At 62.2% G+C, this 18486-nt stretch overlaps 1 protein-coding gene and 1 long non-coding RNA gene across 3 annotated transcripts in view; one reads left to right on the forward strand and one right to left on the reverse strand.

Moving 5' to 3' along the window:
* Nucleotides 1–18486, reverse strand: part of SBNO2 (strawberry notch homolog 2) — a 72522-nt gene that overhangs the window by 34580 nt on the left and 19456 nt on the right. The window contains 4 exon segments of the mRNA XM_017885658.1: nucleotides 2043–2154; nucleotides 3564–3637; nucleotides 8872–8915; nucleotides 8918–9089. Coding sequence (XP_017741147.1) covers nucleotides 2043–2154; nucleotides 3564–3637; nucleotides 8872–8915; nucleotides 8918–8963 — 276 coding nt within the window. The 5' untranslated portion in view covers nucleotides 8964–9089.
* Nucleotides 14016–18105, forward strand: LOC108537893 (uncharacterized). 2 transcript variants are annotated; one of them, XR_001887941.1, is made up of 3 exons: nucleotides 14016–14775; nucleotides 16439–16656; nucleotides 18064–18105. It is a non-coding gene; the product is annotated as an uncharacterized LOC108537893 (long non-coding RNA). The 2 variants fall into 2 exon arrangements; XR_001887940.1 differs by lacking the exon at nucleotides 14016–14775 and adding an exon at nucleotides 14807–15751.

The following is an 18486-nucleotide window of genomic DNA, read 5'->3' on the forward strand; positions in this document are numbered from 1 at the left end:
AGAGAAACAGAGAGGGAGACAGAGAGACGGGGCAGACGGGAGACAGAGAGACAGAGGCAAAGAGACAGAAGCAGAGAGGGAGACAGAGAGACAGAGGCAGAGACAGAGAGGGAGACAGAGACACAGGCAGAGAGGGAGACAGAGGTAGAGGGAGAGAGGCGGAGAGAGAGGCAGAAACAGAGAGGGAGAGAAGCAGAGACGGAGAGGGAAACAGGCAGAGAGAGACTGAGAGAGGGAGACAGAGAGAGTAGGAGCAAGGGGGAGAGGGAGAGGGACAGACAGAGAAGAGAGAGACAGAAGGAAGACAGAGAAAGAGGCAGAGAAGGGGTGAAAGAGAAGAAGAGGGAGGGGCAAGGACAGGCTGAGCAGGGGCTGGTAGGAGGGCAGTGGCAGTGAGGAAGGGGCCGCTGCCATCAGACACACCCCGGGCTCCTCCCCTGTGTCCTCTGAAGGATGCGGCATGGACGCCGGTCCTGGACGGGTGCCTCCCCTGCCTCAGTTTCCTCCTGTGTCCGGCTGGCATGGGGCAGCAGCTCGCCACGCCTTGGCCAGGACCAGATCACACGGGGGTCCAGGGCTACTTCGGGTGAGGACAGAGCTCCCGTGTGCACCCTGCTGACCTCAGCTCCCAGATGAGCAGGGGCACCCCCCACCCCGAACACAGCTGGTAGGCCAATTTCCAGGCCACACACTGGGGGCTACAGGGCAGGAATCCACCCTCTCCCCGTCCCAGAGCCCATGAGTCGGAGGTCAAGGTGTCTGAGGGCCTCGCTCCCTCCCCCGGCTCTGACCTGCCTCTTCCAGCCCTGGGGATCCAGGTGACCCTGACCTGTGGCCACCCCACCCCAGCCCGCCTCCGGTGTCGCACCAGCTCCCGTCTCTCCTGTCTCAGACTCCTCAGACACACAGGACGAGGGTCCTCTGTGTGTCCCAGCACAAGGACCCGTGTGCTGGATTTCAGGGCTACCTCGTCTCATCTTGATCCTTACCCAATGACATCCAAAAAGACCCTACTTCCCAGGAAGGTCCCCTCGCAGACTCCAGGGTGGCGGACGTGAGAGACCCAGTCGCCCCAGCACAGACCCAGGGTCCGGCTCACTTTGCCCCGCTCTGCTACGGCCCTGAGTGGGGAGAAGTGGGCCCAGGGTCCATCCGGCGAGATGTTTGCAGGGCCTGGGTCTGGGTGAGCCCTGGGACCTGAACTGGCTCCATTCTGCTGCAGCCACACCTGACAGCTTCTCTCTGGATCTGGCCGGCTTGTGCCCATCCCCCCACGAGCTCTGAGGCCCAGGCAGATCTCATATGCCCATTACACGGGGAAGCGGAGGCTGCGGGGAGGTGAGCACCACGTGACCCTCGCTCCCCAGCAGGCCCTGGGCATGGGCCGTGCCAGCAGCAGGCCCTGGCCCCGAGTCCCACACGAGAGGCTGCGGTATCTGAACCGTCCCAGGGAAGCCGATCTCTGTGGCACTGGGTGCTCCAGAGTTGCCGTGAGGAAGGTGGGGCACTGGAAACCCCTTGGGGGAGGCTGTGAGGATGGGGGTGGGGTCCGCCTGATGCCACAGTGGGAGGCTGGGAGCCCCCAGTGACCCTGGAGAGAATGAGGTTGAAGGTTCTCTTCCTCTGGTGCGTGAGTTCTGTTTTCAGGTGGCTGTTATGGGGTTGGGACTCCAGCGTGCAGAGGGTCTGGACCCGTCCAGAGGGAGGGCCATGGGGGCGGCGCGACGGCTGCCAAGGTCTCTCCCAGCACCACCGTCCCCCCACCTCCCTCTGTGACATTGCCCAGATGCTCACAGGGACCCCAAAGGCCAGGCGGGGCTCACTGCTGACACAAAGGGACAATCACTGGCTCTTCCCCAAAACCAAGCCACATCTCCGGGCTCCCACTGCCCCACCTAAACCCTGTGGCTAGGGGGCAAAGCCGAGGTCGCTGAGTCCCAGGCGGATGTGAGCGTGAGAGGTCAGAGGTCGCAGGGCAGCTGGAGAGGTGGCTCAGATTCCACCCTGCCCCCCACAGAGCAGAGAGCTCCTGGGGCTCCTACCTGAGCAAAGTCACAGGTCTTTGGTGGCAAGCTGGAGGCGGTGGCCACGGGGGCATAGCTGGTGTCTGGGCAGGGCTGGCTACCGAGGAAGGAGGCGGAGCTCATGAACGGGCTGGAGGGAGAAAGGGGAGGGAGATGGGGGAGGTGAGAGTGGGCTTGGGGGTGTTGGACCCACTCCCTCAGTAACACAACTGCTCCCCCGTGGCTGCAGACAGAGGCCCCTCGAGGCCCCGCTGGAGTGTGCCCAGGCCTGGCAGAACCCACGGCTCCGCTGCACACACGGAGGGGTCTCCAGTGGTCAAGCCTGGAGCTCCCCTCCCACCCCCACTGGACACAGCCTGGCCTAGCTCCTCAGGAACGGCTGTCTGGTGGGCGGGGGGGTGTCCAGGGCCACCATCCCGCCCTCCCCGTTCCATCAGCAGGACTCATTCTAAGGGTTCATTCTGGCGTTTCAGAACCCCCGCCTGGCCGTCCCTCCCCCACACACAGACCCCTTGGCCCACACCTCACTTCTGCCACGAAGGACAGCGCCACGGGCAGAAACCCAGGATCGCCGTCCTCCCAGGAAGGCCCAGGTCGGGGCCCCTGCCCTCTGTCACCCTGAGGATGGCAGAGGACACAGCAAGGAGAGGGTCCTGGGGACCCCCCACCCAAAGGCACCTCTCTCCAGACTCCAGGAGTAAAATGCGGCTGGCTGGGAGCACTGGGCATTGCTGAAGGGAGTCTTCTCTGCCCTTCTCTACTCTGGCCCTCGGGGCTCCTGTGCCCGGGAAAGGGGTGGCTGCCATCCCCAGGGCCTCTTTCCCACCCGCCAGGCTCCCCCGGGCTCTCCCTCCAGAGGCTTCTCTCCAGCAGGGCTGGCAGCAGGCCCAGGTCTCTGCCTAGTGGGGAGCCAGAGGGCTTGGGTCTGAGTGGCCTGTGCAGAGCTGCCCCCGGGGCAGGGACCGCCTGGGGGCCACTCTCCTCCTGCACAGAAAGGTTTGCAAACACCAACAGGAAAGAAACATCCACTCCATTCCCGGGCCACACACAGCTGCTCCACAATCTCCTGGAGTCTCCCAAGGCTCTGGCTACACCTGCTCCCAAGCCCTTTGCACAGCCTGGGAGCCTGGGAGCCTGGCCAACTCCTACCTCCCCTGCAAAACCCAGCTCGCTGTTGCCCTCTGTGGGAAAAGTGCCCTTCTGGCTCCCTTCACTCCAGAAAACCTCTCACCCCTTCCCACCCTGGTGTCACCTCCACAGGAGACCCCCGCGCCCCCAGCGCACACCTCCCCACCCTCTACCAAGCTGGGCTCTCGAGGAGACAGAAGCCATGGATCACAAAACGGCGTTCAACAAACAGTGGTCTCAGCCCGGACCTGGCCCGTGGGGTGGAGCCTTCCAGGACCATGTGCACACCACCCCGCAACCCCTCAACAGGACTTTGAGCCCTCGCGCCCCGCACCCAGAACTCCGTTTGTAACTGTGACTTCAGAAGTGAGCAGGCCTGGGGGGCTGTATGGGGAGGACCTCAGTACTCACCGGCTGTCACTGGAGAAGGCAGGGTACGGCGGCAGTGAGAAGGTGTTCCAGTAGGGGCAGTGCAGCATGGCGCTCTGGAAGAGACGGCGGGCATCAGTGAGTGGGAAGCAGAGGGACCTGCGGTGCAGCCTGGCTGAGCCCTCTGGGCAGGGTGAGAGCCCGAGGCGCTAGGGAGGCCCTGCAGTCAGGGTCCCGTCCTGCCCCTGCTGAATCTCCTGGGGAGTCATTTAACCGCCCCATGCCTCAGTTTCCCCACCTGCACCAGAGCCCGCCCAAGGCTTGTGGTGTGGTCTGAAGGCCCTGAACCACCCGCGTGAAGGGCTCCACACAGGCCTCGCTCTACCACCAGGCCCGCAGCCTGGGAGTCTGCATCTCACACAAGACCTGGGGGTGCTGCTAGCCCCAGGACCCTGCTTGGAGGCCCCATTCCAGGAGGTGGAGGATCGGACTGTTCGCATGACGGAGACGTGCACCTGCCGCCTGCAGTGCAGGGTGGGCACAGGGGGCTCCTCGGGCAGGGCCTGGGGCAGGCGAGGGCCTCACACCAGCTCCAGGCCCCTTGGACGTGCTTGTGTGACCGGGAAGCTCAGGCTGCTGCGCGGGACGGGGCCCTGACTTCTTAGAACTTGCATGGGGTTGGGGTGCCGGGAGCCTGTTTTGGGAAATGGTGACCAGAGGCCTGGAGGCTCAGCCAGAGGTCAGTGGAGGCGTAAGTGGCTCCAGGTTGGCCGAATCTCTGGTGGGTCTGACTCCAGGCCAGGCTTACCCAACACCCTCGCCAGGAGCTGATGTCCCCACCCCATGGTTCTCCGGGAATAGCTCACTGTGCCTGCCCTTGGGAACGAGAGCGGCGTGGGGCACACAGCAGGCCCCAAAACCTGAGGATGGGGAGCACGTGGGGCGGCAGCAGGCCCAGGGGCGGCAGCAAGCCTGGGGTCAGCACCTGCGGCTTTGGGGGCAGGGCTGTGGACACCTCGTGCCCTGCAGAATGGGCACCCCTCAGCAGGGCTCCCACCTGCACAGGGCCAACCCCACCTGCAGCAGAGAGACCCTGCCGTCACAGACGCCCCCGTGGTCATGACGGAGACGCCACCGGCTGGGAGCATCATCCTGCTTATCCCAGCAGGACCATGGGCCATGGTGGCTTCCAGAGTGGGCGGGGGGGGGGTTCACCTGCTGCCCCGAGCCCCCCAGTGACCTCTCCCAGGCCCACGTGAGCCCTGCTCCTCCCTGAGGCCCTGATGCAATTCCCTGGGGCTCGGCCACCTCTGGCCTCTCATTCACCTCACGCTGTCTGGGAACCAGCCCTGATGGCCAGGGGCCGCTTTCCGTACCCTCAGGTGCTGGGTGGGGGATTCCAGGACCCCCGAGAGCCCGAGATAGGCAAAGCCCTCGGGGTGACTGCTGTCGCGCTCCTCCAGCTTTTGCGTAAAATGAATTTATCAGCGAAAGCCCACAGCTCCTCCCCTGCACAGAGGCTGGCAGCCTGGGCGTCCTGAGCTCCTGCACAAGTGAGAAGGTCCCGAGGAGGCGGCTTGCAGGAAGCAGGGCCACCGGCCACGGGGGCTCCAGAGCCCAGGTCTCCTGATCCTTCCCCTCCTCCTGCCCTTTTGGGGAGAGAGAAAGCCAGCCCCGGAGAGAAACAGGAACTTCCCAAGGCCATGTGGCACATCCGGAACATTCTGGAACAGGACTCTGACTTCAGACCAACCCAGCCTCCTGAGATGAGCTGGAGTCCCTGTCTCAGGCACACACGGTGCCTTGGGCCAGGCTGGGCATGGCCACAGCCAGGGAACTGCAGCTTCAGGAGTAGGGCGGGGGGCTGTGGGGTCCCAGGGTGGGAGGACCCAGGGGTCCTCAGCTCACCCAACATGCTCCACCTGTGCCCAGGCCAGGCTAGGGGCTGGAATGGGGGGTAAGTCATGACTGCCTCTATCCCAACCTCCTCCCACAGCCTGTGGCTTTGCTGAGAGCTGCCAATCACAGATACCCTAGTCCCACCCCACAGGGGTGCCATGGGCATGGCAGGCCAATCAGAGCCTTCCCTGGGACCTTCTCTGGCAGCCAGAGGGTGTGGCTTCACCTTTAGAGGGCAGTCCCTAGCACATAATTGGTCCAGAGAAGGTCACCTGACCCTGGCCAGCCAATCACAGCCTGCCTGGGGATTTTCTTTCCTTTCCTTTCCTTATTTTGAGATGGAGTCTCACTCTGTCACCCAGGCTGAAGTGCAGTGGCACAATCACAACTCACTGCAACCTCGCCTCCTGAGTTCAAGAGATTCTCCTATCTCAGCCTCCTGAGTAGCTGGGATTACAGGTGCCAGCCACCACACCCAGCTAATTTTTGTATTTTTAGTAGAGATGGGATTTCACCATGTTGGCCAGGCCAGTCTCGAACTCCTGACCCCAAGCAATCTGCCCACCTCGGCCTCCCAGAGTGCTGGGATTTCAGGCATGAGCCATTGCGCTGGCTGGTGTATTTTTATTTCTAATTTAATACTCTGGTGCTGGAAGAGGCTGGGCCGTGTGTGTGTGAACTCAGCTGACCCTGCCCAGCGGTGTCCACGCTGTATCCGAATGTGATGGAACCTGGAACAGGGAGGGTGGGATGAGCCTCACACGCGGGTTGGGGGGCAAAGCCGGTTGTGCACATGGGTGTGCCCCGGCCTGAGCCCTGTGGCTGGTGTTCAGTGCGCCCGCCAGGGTCGAGCTCTGCCACAGGCCCCAACTGTCACTGCTAACACCTTCCCGCTCCCCCTCGGATCCTCGAAGACGGCTCCTCTGTCTCCACATCCCATAATTCGCTTAATTATTTCCCCACTGTGGAGCCTCTGGGGAGATTCCAGTTTCCTGCCGCTATAAATAGTGCCGCTCTGTCTTCCCCTCCCTCCTGGATCAGTCCCCGGGGTGTGCTTCAGAGATAGAATTCCTGGGTTGGAACAAGCACCTGGCGGGTTTCGGGGGATGGAGCTGTTCCGGCCGGGATGTGGCTTGGCCAAGCCACTTTATGGTGGCCAAGGAGGGTGCCCGACGGCCAGTACTCGAGCTCCACTGGGGCAGCTATGGGGATCCAGCCTCAACCCCAAGGGGCTCAGGAACTAGTGAGGGGGACAGGAGGGGTCTGGGCCACAAAAGGGACCCTGCTACAAGAGGGGTACCCTGGCCCCAGCTCGGAGCTCCCTCTGGACGGTCAGAACGTGGCAGGAGGCTGCCCAGAGCCGTCTGAGGATGGACTGCCGAGGGGTGTCTGTGATGTTCGCCCCACAGGCCAACCTGGGCGTTGGGCTAGGGAGTGCCCAGGAGACCCTGGAGTCCCGGAGCAGGTCCTGCTGCTTGACAGGAGAGGGCAGCCCCTCTGTATCCAGGTAGAAAATCCCCAGGCAGGGCCGGGCGCGGTGGCTCACGCCTGTAATCCCAGCATTTTGGGAGGCTGAGGTGGGTGGATCAACTGAGCCCAGGAGTTTGAGAACAGCCTGGCCAACATGGCAAAACCCCATCTCTGCAAGAAAATTTTAAAATTAGCCGGGCATGGTGGTGCATACCTGTGGTCCCAGCTACTCAGAAGGCTGAGGCAGGAGAATCACTTGAACCCGGGAGGCAGAGACTGCATTGCAGTGAGCCGAGATCGCACCGCTGCACTCCAGCCTGGGCGACAGAGCGAGATCCTGTCTTAAAATGATAAAANCTGAGGTGGGTGGATCAACTGAGCCCAGGAGTTTGAGAACAGCCTGGCCAACATGGCAAAACCCCATCTCTGCAAGAAAATTTTAAAAATTAGCCGGGCATGGTGGTGCATACCTGTGGTCCCAGCTACTCAGAAGGCTGAGGCAGGAGAATCACTTGAACCCGGGAGGCAGAGACTGCATTGCAGTGAGCCGAGATCGCACCGCTGCACTCCAGCCTGGGCGACAGAGCGAGATCCTGTCTTAAAAATGATAAAACTGGCCGGGCGCGGTGGCTCAAGCCTGTAATCCCAGCACTTTGGGAGGCCGAGACGGACGGATCACGAGGTCAGGAGATCGAGACCATCCTGGCTAACACAGTGAAACCCCGTCTCTACTAAAAAATACAAAAAAACTAGCCGGGCGAGGTGGCGGGCGCCTGTAGTCCCAGCTACTCAGGAGGCTGAGGCAGGAGAAGGGCGTAAACCCGGGAGGCGGAGCTTGTAGTGAACTGAGATCCAGCCACTGCACTCCAGCCTGGGTGACAGAGCGAGACTCCGTCTCAAAAAAAAAAAAAAAAAATAAAACTAAAATATATATATACACACACACGTGTGTGTGTACATATGTGTGTATATATGTGTGTCTATGTTTATATATGTGTATATATGTATATATACACACACACACGTATATATATTTTTAATGTAAAAGAAAAAAAGGTTTTTTTTTTGAGCCAGAGTTTTGCTCTGTCACTCAAGCTAGAGTGCAGTGGCGTGATCTCTGCTCACTGCAGCCTCTGCCTCTCGGGTTCAAGCGATTCTCCTGCCTCAGCCTCCCAAGTAGCAGGGATTACAGACACCTGCCACCACGCCAGGCTAATTTTTTGTATTTTAGTAGAGATGGGGTTTCACTGTGTTGGCCAGGCTGGTCTCAAACCCCTGACCTCAAGTGATCTGTCCCCTCGGCCTTCCAAAGTGCTGGGATAACAGGCATGTGCCACCACGCCCAGCCTACTTTTATTTTTTTGAGATGGAGTCTCACTCTTGTCGCCCAGGCTAGAGTTCAGTGGCGCAGTCTCCACTCACTGCAGCCTCTGCCTCCTAGATTTAAGCGATTCTCCTGCCTCAGCCTCCCGAGTAGCTGGGATTACAGGCATCTGGCACCACACCTGGCTAAGTTTGGTATTTTTAGTAGAAGCAAGGTTTCGCTATGTTGGCTAGGCTGGTCTCGAACTCGGGACCTCAGGTGATCTGCCCACCTCCACCTCCCAAAGTGCTGGGATTACAAGCATGAGCCACCGTGCTTGGCCAGAAATACACTGTTTAAGTAATTCCCTCACTGACAGGTTCCTACAAGTGAAGTCGAGCCCCCGACTATAGCTGATGGCAAAGGAACTGGAAGCTCTGCAGGAGACAGAATCGCCTCAAATACGCTTCCTGAAAAGCTGGGGCCGTGAGTAGCCTCCCCATGGGGACCCTCTCCAGGGCCTACTAGCGGGGTAAAGCCCGGCTCTGGGCCAGGAAGGTCAGGTAGAGGTCACGCCGTGTCCTCTGGGGCAGCGTTCCGCACGACACGACCCTGGGCACTCGGAGCGGGGCGCCTGTTAACCCTGTTGGGTGGGCCGGGGCTGGGGGAGGGGCTCACCTGCAGGGGCGGCGGGCTGTACAGGAGGCTGCCCGCCGGCGGGGTTCATGCTGCGGGTAATCCCTGTCCATGGCGGGCCCCACTGCAAGCATCGGGCGGCAGGCGGGGTGGGGTCCTCGGCCGGGCGGCAGGCAGCGGGGCTCCGGGACCCAGGGCCACCGGGGTGTCTATCTGGGCTTCTCGCTCCGTGGTGGCGGCGGTGGCGGCGGTATCATGATCTGCAGAGGGAGACGTGGACGTCCTGAGAGTCCGTGGAGAGTGGTGCTCCCCAGCCTCCTCTCCCTCGGGCATGACCTGCCCCAGCCTGGGCTGCAGCTCCTGCTACCCCTGGGCCAGAACCAAAAGGTGCTCCTTCCCCTCCCCACTCATCCCCACCCCACACCACAGCGCCACCCAACCCCTCTGTGCTGTCCACAGGGCCTTTCCTGGCCTCCTCGGCCCCAGCCCCAACTACACCGATTAAGGTGGGCCCAACAGGGCTGCCCAAGTCACAGGGCAGCCATAGGACCAGGCACCCCAGCCGTGCGCAGTGGAGCTGTGCGCTGACTCCCCCACACCTGGCTTTGCAACCAGCCAGTCTGAGACTGCGGAGGGAGAGTCCAACCCGGGCCCGACACCTCTGAACCAGGGGCACCCAGGCGGCGCTGGACCCAGCCCTGTCGCTCAGAGGCAGCAGGGCTCTACAGGGGGGTCTCCCAAGGAGAGGGGTCAGGGGCCACGTAGAGCTGGAAAAGCGCCCAGACCTCGTTTCAGGCTAATTACACACCAGTGTCCCCACTGAGAACATTACTGAGCTACAGAGCCGAGCCCCACACCACCAGATGCCAGGGACAGCTCCCACGTGCCCCACGGCCTCTGGCACACGGCCAGACGCCCGCCAGGCTGAGCCCCCACCAGGCCCTACCCGGTGAGTGCAGGGACCAAGGATGGCCTGTGGTGGCAGGGAAAGCTCTGCAGGCGTCCACCCAGCGTGCTCACTGCCGAGGGCGGCAGGAAGGGGAGGCGGCGGCCACTCCCAGCCAAGCCCTGGAGTGAAGAAATCTCCGGGACTTCCAGTAATTGCCGTACAGCCACACGCAGGCACTTGTGCAATCCCGTGGGGAGAGGTACGCCTCTGCCCAGCGCTCCAGAGACAGTGGCGGGGAACAGGGGCTGGGCGGGTGGTTGGGACTCCTGTCCCAGAGACCAGATGGAAGTGGTCAGGCACAGTGGGGCCACCCTGCCAGGTCGTCCTGACCGTCTGTGGCCTCTGCCTGCTCCCTGTGGTCAGGACTCCACAACCCACTGCCACCAGAGCTGGGACCCTTGGCGGCCCTTCCAGCTGCCCGCAGGGACCTGCGACACCCTTGCCAGAACTGCCCTTTAGGGGAAGGGACAGGCCCGCTGGGATCTGGGGTCTTGGCCAATCCTTGTCAAAGATTCTGGGTCAGGCAGGCAGGATCAAAGCCTGGCTCCACCTTCTGAGTAGAATAACCTCAGACACCCAAACTCCTCCAAGCCTCGGTATGTTCCTCTGGAAGACAGATTATCCGGGTAGAGCCTGGGACCCCTCCCTGGCACCGTGGGCTGGTGGCCACCAACAGCTCCGCTGGGCCCCAGGCAGCTGCTGACGCCAGGGTCCCCACTCAGGGGCACGCCAGTGCTAGTGGATGGCCCAGCCCCTGCCCTGGGGCTCAGCAGCCCCTCCCCTATGGGGACTCCCCTCAGCTCCTGTCAGCACCCCTTCCCGCTGCAGGTTCCATCTCACGGCAGCCACATACCCAGACCTACGCTGACCCTTTTCACACTCAGGACGCTCCTCGGCTCTGAGGCCACAGAGCCCTGAGCTAACGGACAGCGGGGCCCAGGACCCACAGTGGACAAGCTTGGGGAGGAGGTACCTTGGGCAGCTCTGGGTCGACTCCATGACCGTCCTTGGGGTACACCATAGCTGAGGGACCCCTCCAGCAGCAGGGGCCCTGAGCTCGCCTGTGTCACAGTCCCCGGGCCACCACGATGCTCCTAGCAGCTCCTCCCTCCCTGCGGTCTCTGAGCCCCCCACCTCTGTGGACGCCCCTTCCAGGCGGCAACCCCAGGAGGCTCAGGGGACCGGGTTCTTCAAGGGGAGGGTTTCACACATGGCGCGTGACCTGGAGTCCATGCCTTGGGGACCTGGCAGGGTGTGGAGACCTGGACCGGGAGGGGATGGGGAGGAGAGCAATGCGGACAACAGGCACAACCAACCAAGAGTCAGGGCCCAGAACCAGGAGGCGGAGCCGGAACCTGGCAGTCTGGGATTCCTCAAGAGGCTAACGCCGGAGTCACCACACCACCCCGCAATTCCACACCACACAGAAACGTGCCCATGCACACCCATGGCAGCACCACTCACAACAGCGGCCGGCGGAAGCAGCCCAGTGTCCACGGATGGGCGAGTGGACCAGCATGTGGCGTGGCCCATCCACGTGCCGGAACACAACCCAGCCGTGAACAGTAGCGAGGTCCTGCCCCAGAACACAGCGTGGACGCACCTTGAGGACGTCACGCTCTGTGAGACGCCAGGCACAGATGGCCACACAGCGTGTGACCCCACTACTATGAACTGCCCAGGACAGGCCCATCCGGAGACAGAAGGGGATGCGTGGGTGCCGGGCTGGGTGATCTGGCCTGGGGCCCACCCCCACGTCCTCCCACAACCCAACACCTCAGGCTGTGCCCACTCCTGAGAACGCCCGCCCTCTGCAACCCCTCAGGACCCACATCTGCCTTTCCACGCACTGCCGGCCCCCCATCGCCTCCCGCCCTGTCCTCGGCCGTATCTCACAACCCCCACCACCCCGACCCCCAGGCTCTCCCGCAGCCATCAGCCCCAGCCCTGCCTGCAGGCTCCGTCCTGTCCAGGGCCCACGCCCCCAAGGGCTGGCACCCGGCCCCGTCGTCCTGAGCCCTCCAGACCCTTCCCCCATTGACTCCACTGCCGTTTCTTGCAGCAGCTGTGACCACACCACGTCCCTGGGCCATCCAGCTGCCCCATCCCCAGGATCAACACCAGGGGGCACTGGGCGGGGTCTTGGGGCCTGAGAGCACCCCAATGCCGCCTCTGCCATGCAGCCCTGGTGACACAGCCCACCCTGAGCCTCAGAGCCACAGGCCAGCCAAACGCCCAGCAGGCACCAGAGCTGTACCCCCGTCTGGTTTTACTTTTCGGCGTGAGTCCCGTGACTGGAGGGATGCGCGGTGGGGGGGTCACATGGTTCCCACGCCGGGGAGGACCCGCACTTTCCACGCTGACTTCCGGAGGGAGATGTGGCTTCCTTCTGAAATCAGGTCTTCGCGGGAGTCGTTGTAGAAGAGAAAGATGAAGGTGCTGCTGCCCCAGGCAGGACAACAGCTGGGAAGGCAGAGCCTCAGACAGGACCAAGGTCCGAGAGAATCTGAGGAACTGGGTAACTATTCCGCCTCCTGCCCCTCTCTCCCGAGTCCGGGTAACTGCGGCCGCCTCCCACTCCTCTCTCCTGAGCCTGCCAAGGTGTCCGTCTTCCCAGCTGGATGCCCCAGGGTCTCACCCCACACTGCAGCGACAGCTCAGCCTCCTGATGTTCTGAACTGGCCACTGCCCAGACCCTCCGCCTGGGGGTCCCTGAGCACCTGTCTTGTGGAGCCCCTTCACCCCTCTGTGCTCCTCCCCCAGACCCGAGACGTCTGCAGATGGGGAGCTGTGTCCACGGGGCCCAGTTCTCCCGCCGTCCTCTTGCTGAACAGGGTTGTGACCTCTGCACTTTTGAGACGGAGTCTCGCTTTGTCGCCCAGGCTGGAGTGCAGTGGCTGGATCTCAGCTCACTGCAAGCTCCGCCTTCCGGGTTTACGCCATTTTCCTGCCTCAGCCTCCCGAGTAGCTGGGACTACAGGCGCCACCACCTCACCTGACTAGTTTTTTGTATTTTTTTAGTAGAGACAGGGTTTCACCGTGTTAGCCAGGATGGTCTTGATCTCCTGACCTTGTGATCCACCCGTCTCGGCCTCCCAAAGTGCTGGGATTACAGGCGTGAGCCACCGCGCCCGGCCGACCTCTGCACTTTCTGATGTGGGCACGGAGGCCCCTAGGTGAAGCCTTGACGTGACCCCAGAGCCGGACTCAGGAGCTCAGGCCACGCTGTGCCCACGTTCGCCACGGCAAAGCAAAGACCCTGAGAAGAGGCTGGCCGCAAAGCCATAACCGAGACCACAGGAGGACCCAGGCACACCCCAGAGCACTCCGCCCAGGCCTGGGTTCTGGTCTCCCGGCACAGCCGGCAGGCATCTCAAGGCCCATGCCAGCAAAGGCAGACACGGAGGCCTGAGGAGGAGGCTGCAAGTCCTCGGAGAGCGAGCACGGCCACGTGATGGAGCCCCACAGAGGCTGCCGCATGGTCCCTCGAAGCCGCGTTACCTTAGCCGAGATCCTCCCAGCAGGCACAAGGTGCTCCCTCCTTCCCAGGACCTGAAGACGGCAAGGAGCAGGCCCCCGGGTGTCCCAGGAATACCGCAGAGCCGCAGCCACGAGGAGCGCGTCACGGGACAGAGCAGCCTCGCGGCCTCCAGTGACATCACAACCATGACCGCCACCTGCAGCCGTGACTGCCGCCCCACAGCTGTGACCCCACCTGCAGCTGTGACCGCCACCCACTGGCCTCCAGAGAGGCTCAGGACAGGGTGGTCACCCTCTACCTGGCAGGCGCGCAGCGTGGCTTCCTAGGACCAGGGGGGTGGGGGGGCTGGCGGATTTCACAAGGCTCAGCTAATATGGGGCAGAGAGCCCTGCAAGCTCCGGGCACCTGGCCAGGTCCCAACTTGGCTGCCAGGACCGTCTGGTGGGGAAGACACCGCAGGCCGTCTCTGGTCCTGACCCCCGCAGACAAAGCACTTCGTCCCTCAACATGGAGACTGGGGCAAGTGAGGCCTGAAGGGCTGGAGCCAAGGCAGGGTCAGCCCAGTAAGGGACATTGGGGGGCTGGGAGGTAGCAGGGGACAGTAGGGGGGCAGCGGGGGACAGTGTGGGGTAGTGGGGGGACAGCGGGGACAGAGGGACAGCAGGGNGGGTTGCAGAGGGCGGGCGTTCTCAGGAGTGGGCACAGCCTGAGGTGTTGGGTTGTGGGAGGACGTGGGGGTGGGCCCCAGGCCAGATCACCCAGCCCGGCACCCACGCATCCCCTTCTGTCTCCGGATGGGCCTGTCCTGGGCAGTTCATAGTAGTGGGGTCACACGCTGTGTGGCCATCTGTGCCTGGCGTCTCACAGAGCGTGACGTCCTCAAGGTGCGTCCACGCTGTGTTCTGGGGCAGGACCTCGCTACTGTTCACGGCTGGGTTGTGTTCCGGCACGTGGATGGGCCACGCCACATGCTGGTCCACTCGCCCATCCGTGGACACTGGGCTGCTTCCGCCGGCCGCTGTTGTGAGTGGTGCTGCCATGGGTGTGCATGGGCACGTTTCTGTGTGGTGTGGAATTGCGGGGTGGTGTGGTGACTCCGGCGTTAGCCTCTTGAGGAATCCCAGACTGCCAGGTTCCGGCTCCGCCTCCTGGTTCTGGGCCCTGACTCTTGGTTGGTTGTGCCTGTTGTCCGCATTGCTCTCCTCCCCCATCCCCTCCCGGTCCAGGTCTCCACACCCTGCCAGGTCCCCAAGGCATGGACTCCAGGTCACGCGCCATGTGTGAAACCCTCCCCTTGAAGAACCCGGTCCCCTGAGCCTCCTGGGGTTGCCGCCTGGAAGGGGCGTCCACAGAGGTGGGGGGCTCAGAGACCGCAGGGAGGGAGGAGCTGCTAGGAGCATCGTGGTGGCCCGGGGGACTGTGACACAGGCGAGCTCAGGGCCCCTGCTGCTGGAGGGGTCCCTCAGCTATGGTGTACCCCAAGGACGGTCATGGAGTCGACCCAGAGCTGCCCAAGGTACCTCCTCCCCAAGCTTGTCCACTGTGGGTCCTGGGCCCCGCTGTCCGTTAGCTCAGGGCTCTGTGGCCTCAGAGCCGAGGAGCGTCCTGAGTGTGAAAAGGGTCAGCGTAGGTCTGGGTATGTGGCTGCCGTGAGATGGAACCTGCAGCGGGAAGGGGTGCTGACAGGAGCTGAGGGGAGTCCCCATAGGGGAGGGGCTGCTGAGCCCCAGGGCAGGGGCTGGGCCATCCACTAGCACTGGCGTGCCCCTGAGTGGGGACCCTGGCGTCAGCAGCTGCCTGGGGCCCAGCGGAGCTGTTGGTGGCCACCAGCCCACGGTGCCAGGGAGGGGTCCCAGGCTCTACCCGGATAATCTGTCTTCCAGAGGAACATACCGAGGCTTGGAGGAGTTTGGGTGTCTGAGGTTATTCTACTCAGAAGGTGGAGCCAGGCTTTGATCCTGCCTGCCTGACCCAGAATCTTTGACAAGGATTGGCCAAGACCCCAGATCCCAGCGGGCCTGTCCCTTCCCCTAAAGGGCAGTTCTGGCAAGGGTGTCGCAGGTCCCTGCGGGCAGCTGGAAGGGCCGCCAAGGGTCCCAGCTCTGGTGGCAGTGGGTTGTGGAGTCCTGACCACAGGGAGCAGGCAGAGGCCACAGACGGTCAGGACGACCTGGCAGGGTGGCCCCACTGTGCCTGACCACTTCCATCTGGTCTCTGGGACAGGAGTCCCAACCACCCGCCCAGCCCCTGTTCCCCGCCACTGTCTCTGGAGCGCTGGGCAGAGGCGTACCTCTCCCCACGGGATTGCACAAGTGCCTGCGTGTGGCTGTACGGCAATTACTGGAAGTCCCGGAGATTTCTTCACTCCAGGGCTTGGCTGGGAGTGGCCGCCGCCTCCCCTTCCTGCCGCCCTCGGCAGTGAGCACGCTGGGTGGACGCCTGCAGAGCTTTCCCTGCCACCACAGGCCATCCTTGGTCCCTGCACTCACCGGGTAGGGCCTGGTGGGGGCTCAGCCTGGCGGGCGTCTGGCCGTGTGCCAGAGGCCGTGGGGCACGTGGGAGCTGTCCCTGGCATCTGGTGGTGTGGGGCTCGGCTCTGTAGCTCAGTAATGTTCTCAGTGGGGACACTGGTGTGTAATTAGCCTGAAACGAGGTCTGGGCGCTTTTCCAGCTCTACGTGGCCCCTGACCCCTCTCCTTGGGAGACCCCCCTGTAGAGCCCTGCTGCCTCTGAGCGACAGGGCTGGGTCCAGCGCCGCCTGGGTGCCCCTGGTTCAGAGGTGTCGGGCCCGGGTTGGACTCTCCCTCCGCAGTCTCAGACTGGCTGGTTGCAAAGCCAGGTGTGGGGGAGTCAGCGCACAGCTCCACTGCGCACGGCTGGGGTGCCTGGTCCTATGGCTGCCCTGTGACTTGGGCAGCCCTGTTGGGCCCACCTTAATCGGTGTAGTTGGGGCTGGGGGCCGAGGAGGCCAGGAAAGGCCCTGTGGACAGCACAGAGGGGTTGGGTGGCGCTGTGGTGTGGGGTGGGGATGAGTGGGGAGGGGAAGGAGCACCTTTTGGTTCTGGCCCAGGGGTAGCAGGAGCTGCAGCCCAGGCTGGGGCAGGTCATGCCCGAGGGAGAGGAGGCTGGGGAGCACCACTCTCCACGGACTCTCAGGACGTCCACGTCTCCCTCTGCAGATCATGATACCGCCGCCACCGCCGCCACCACGGAGCGAGAAGCCCAGATAGACACCCCGGTGGCCCTGGGTCCCGGAGCCCCGCTGCCTGCCGCCCGGCCGAGGACCCCACCCCGCCTGCCGCCCGATGCTTGCAGTGGGGCCCGCCATGGACAGGGATTACCCGCAGCATGAACCCCGCCGGCGGGCAGCCTCCTGTACAGCCCGCCGCCCCTGCAGGTGAGCCCCTCCCCCAGCCCCGGCCCACCCAACAGGGTTAACAGGCGCCCCGCTCCGAGTGCCCAGGGTCGTGTCGTGCGGAACGCTGCCCCAGAGGACACGGCGTGACCTCTACCTGACCTTCCTGGCCCAGAGCCGGGCTTTACCCCGCTAGTAGGCCCTGGAGAGGGTCCCCATGGGGAGGCTACTCACGGCCCCAGCTTTTCAGGAAGCGTATTTGAGGCGATTCTGTCTCCTGCAGAGCTTCCAGTTCCTTTGCCATCAGCTATAGTCGGGGGCTCGACTTCACTTGTAGGAACCTGTCAGTGAGGGAATTACTTAAACAGTGTATTTCTGGCCAAGCACGGTGGCTCATGCTTGTAATCCCAGCACTTTGGGAGGTGGAGGTGGGCAGATCACCTGAGGTCCCGAGTTCGAGACCAGCCTAGCCAACATAGCGAAACCTTGCTTCTACTAAAAATACCAAACTTAGCCAGGTGTGGTGCCAGATGCCTGTAATCCCAGCTACTCGGGAGGCTGAGGCAGGAGAATCGCTTAAATCTAGGAGGCAGAGGCTGCAGTGAGTGGAGACTGCGCCACTGAACTCTAGCCTGGGCGACAAGAGTGAGACTCCATCTCAAAAAAATAAAAGTAGGCTGGGCGTGGTGGCACATGCCTGTTATCCCAGCACTTTGGAAGGCCGAGGGGACAGATCACTTGAGGTCAGGGGTTTGAGACCAGCCTGGCCAACACAGTGAAACCCCATCTCTACTAAAATACAAAAAATTAGCCTGGCGTGGTGGCAGGTGTCTGTAATCCCTGCTACTTGGGAGGCTGAGGCAGGAGAATCGCTTGAACCCGAGAGGCAGAGGCTGCAGTGAGCAGAGATCACGCCACTGCACTCTAGCTTGAGTGACAGAGCAAAACTCTGGCTCAAAAAAAAAACCTTTTTTTCTTTTACATTAAAATATATATACGTGTGTGTGTGTATATATACATATATACACATATATAAACATAGACACACATATATACACACATATGTACACACACACGTGTGTGTGTATATATATATTTTAGTTTTATTTTTTTTTTTTTTTTTTGAGACGGAGTCTCGCTCTGTCACCCAGGCTGGAGTGCAGTGGCTGGATCTCAGTTCACTACAAGCTCCGCCTCCCGGGTTTACGCCCTTCTCCTGCCTCAGCCTCCTGAGTAGCTGGGACTACAGGCGCCCGCCACCTCGCCCGGCTAGTTTTTTTGTATTTTTTAGTAGAGACGGGGTTTCACTGTGTTAGCCAGGATGGTCTCGATCTCCTGACCTCGTGATCCGTCCGTCTCGGCCTCCCAAAGTGCTGGGATTACAGGCTTGAGCCACCGCGCCCGGCCAGTTTTATCATTTTTAAGACAGGATCTCGCTCTGTCGCCCAGGCTGGAGTGCAGCGGTGCGATCTCGGCTCACTGCAATGCAGTCTCTGCCTCCCGGGTTCAAGTGATTCTCCTGCCTCAGCCTTCTGAGTAGCTGGGACCACAGGTATGCACCACCATGCCCGGCTAATTTTTAAAATTTTCTTGCAGAGATGGGGTTTTGCCATGTTGGCCAGGCTGTTCTCAAACTCCTGGGCTCAGTTGATCCACCCACCTCAGCCTCCCAAAATGCTGGGATTACAGGCGTGAGCCACCGCGCCCGGCCCTGCCTGGGGATTTTCTACCTGGATACAGAGGGGCTGCCCTCTCCTGTCAAGCAGCAGGACCTGCTCCGGGACTCCAGGGTCTCCTGGGCACTCCCTAGCCCAACGCCCAGGTTGGCCTGTGGGGCGAACATCACAGACACCCCTCGGCAGTCCATCCTCA

This window comes from Rhinopithecus bieti, unplaced genomic scaffold, assembly GCF_001698545.2.
Source record: "Rhinopithecus bieti isolate Rb0 unplaced genomic scaffold, ASM169854v2 scaffold_15283, whole genome shotgun sequence".
Taxonomy (NCBI): domain Eukaryota; kingdom Metazoa; phylum Chordata; class Mammalia; order Primates; family Cercopithecidae; genus Rhinopithecus; species Rhinopithecus bieti.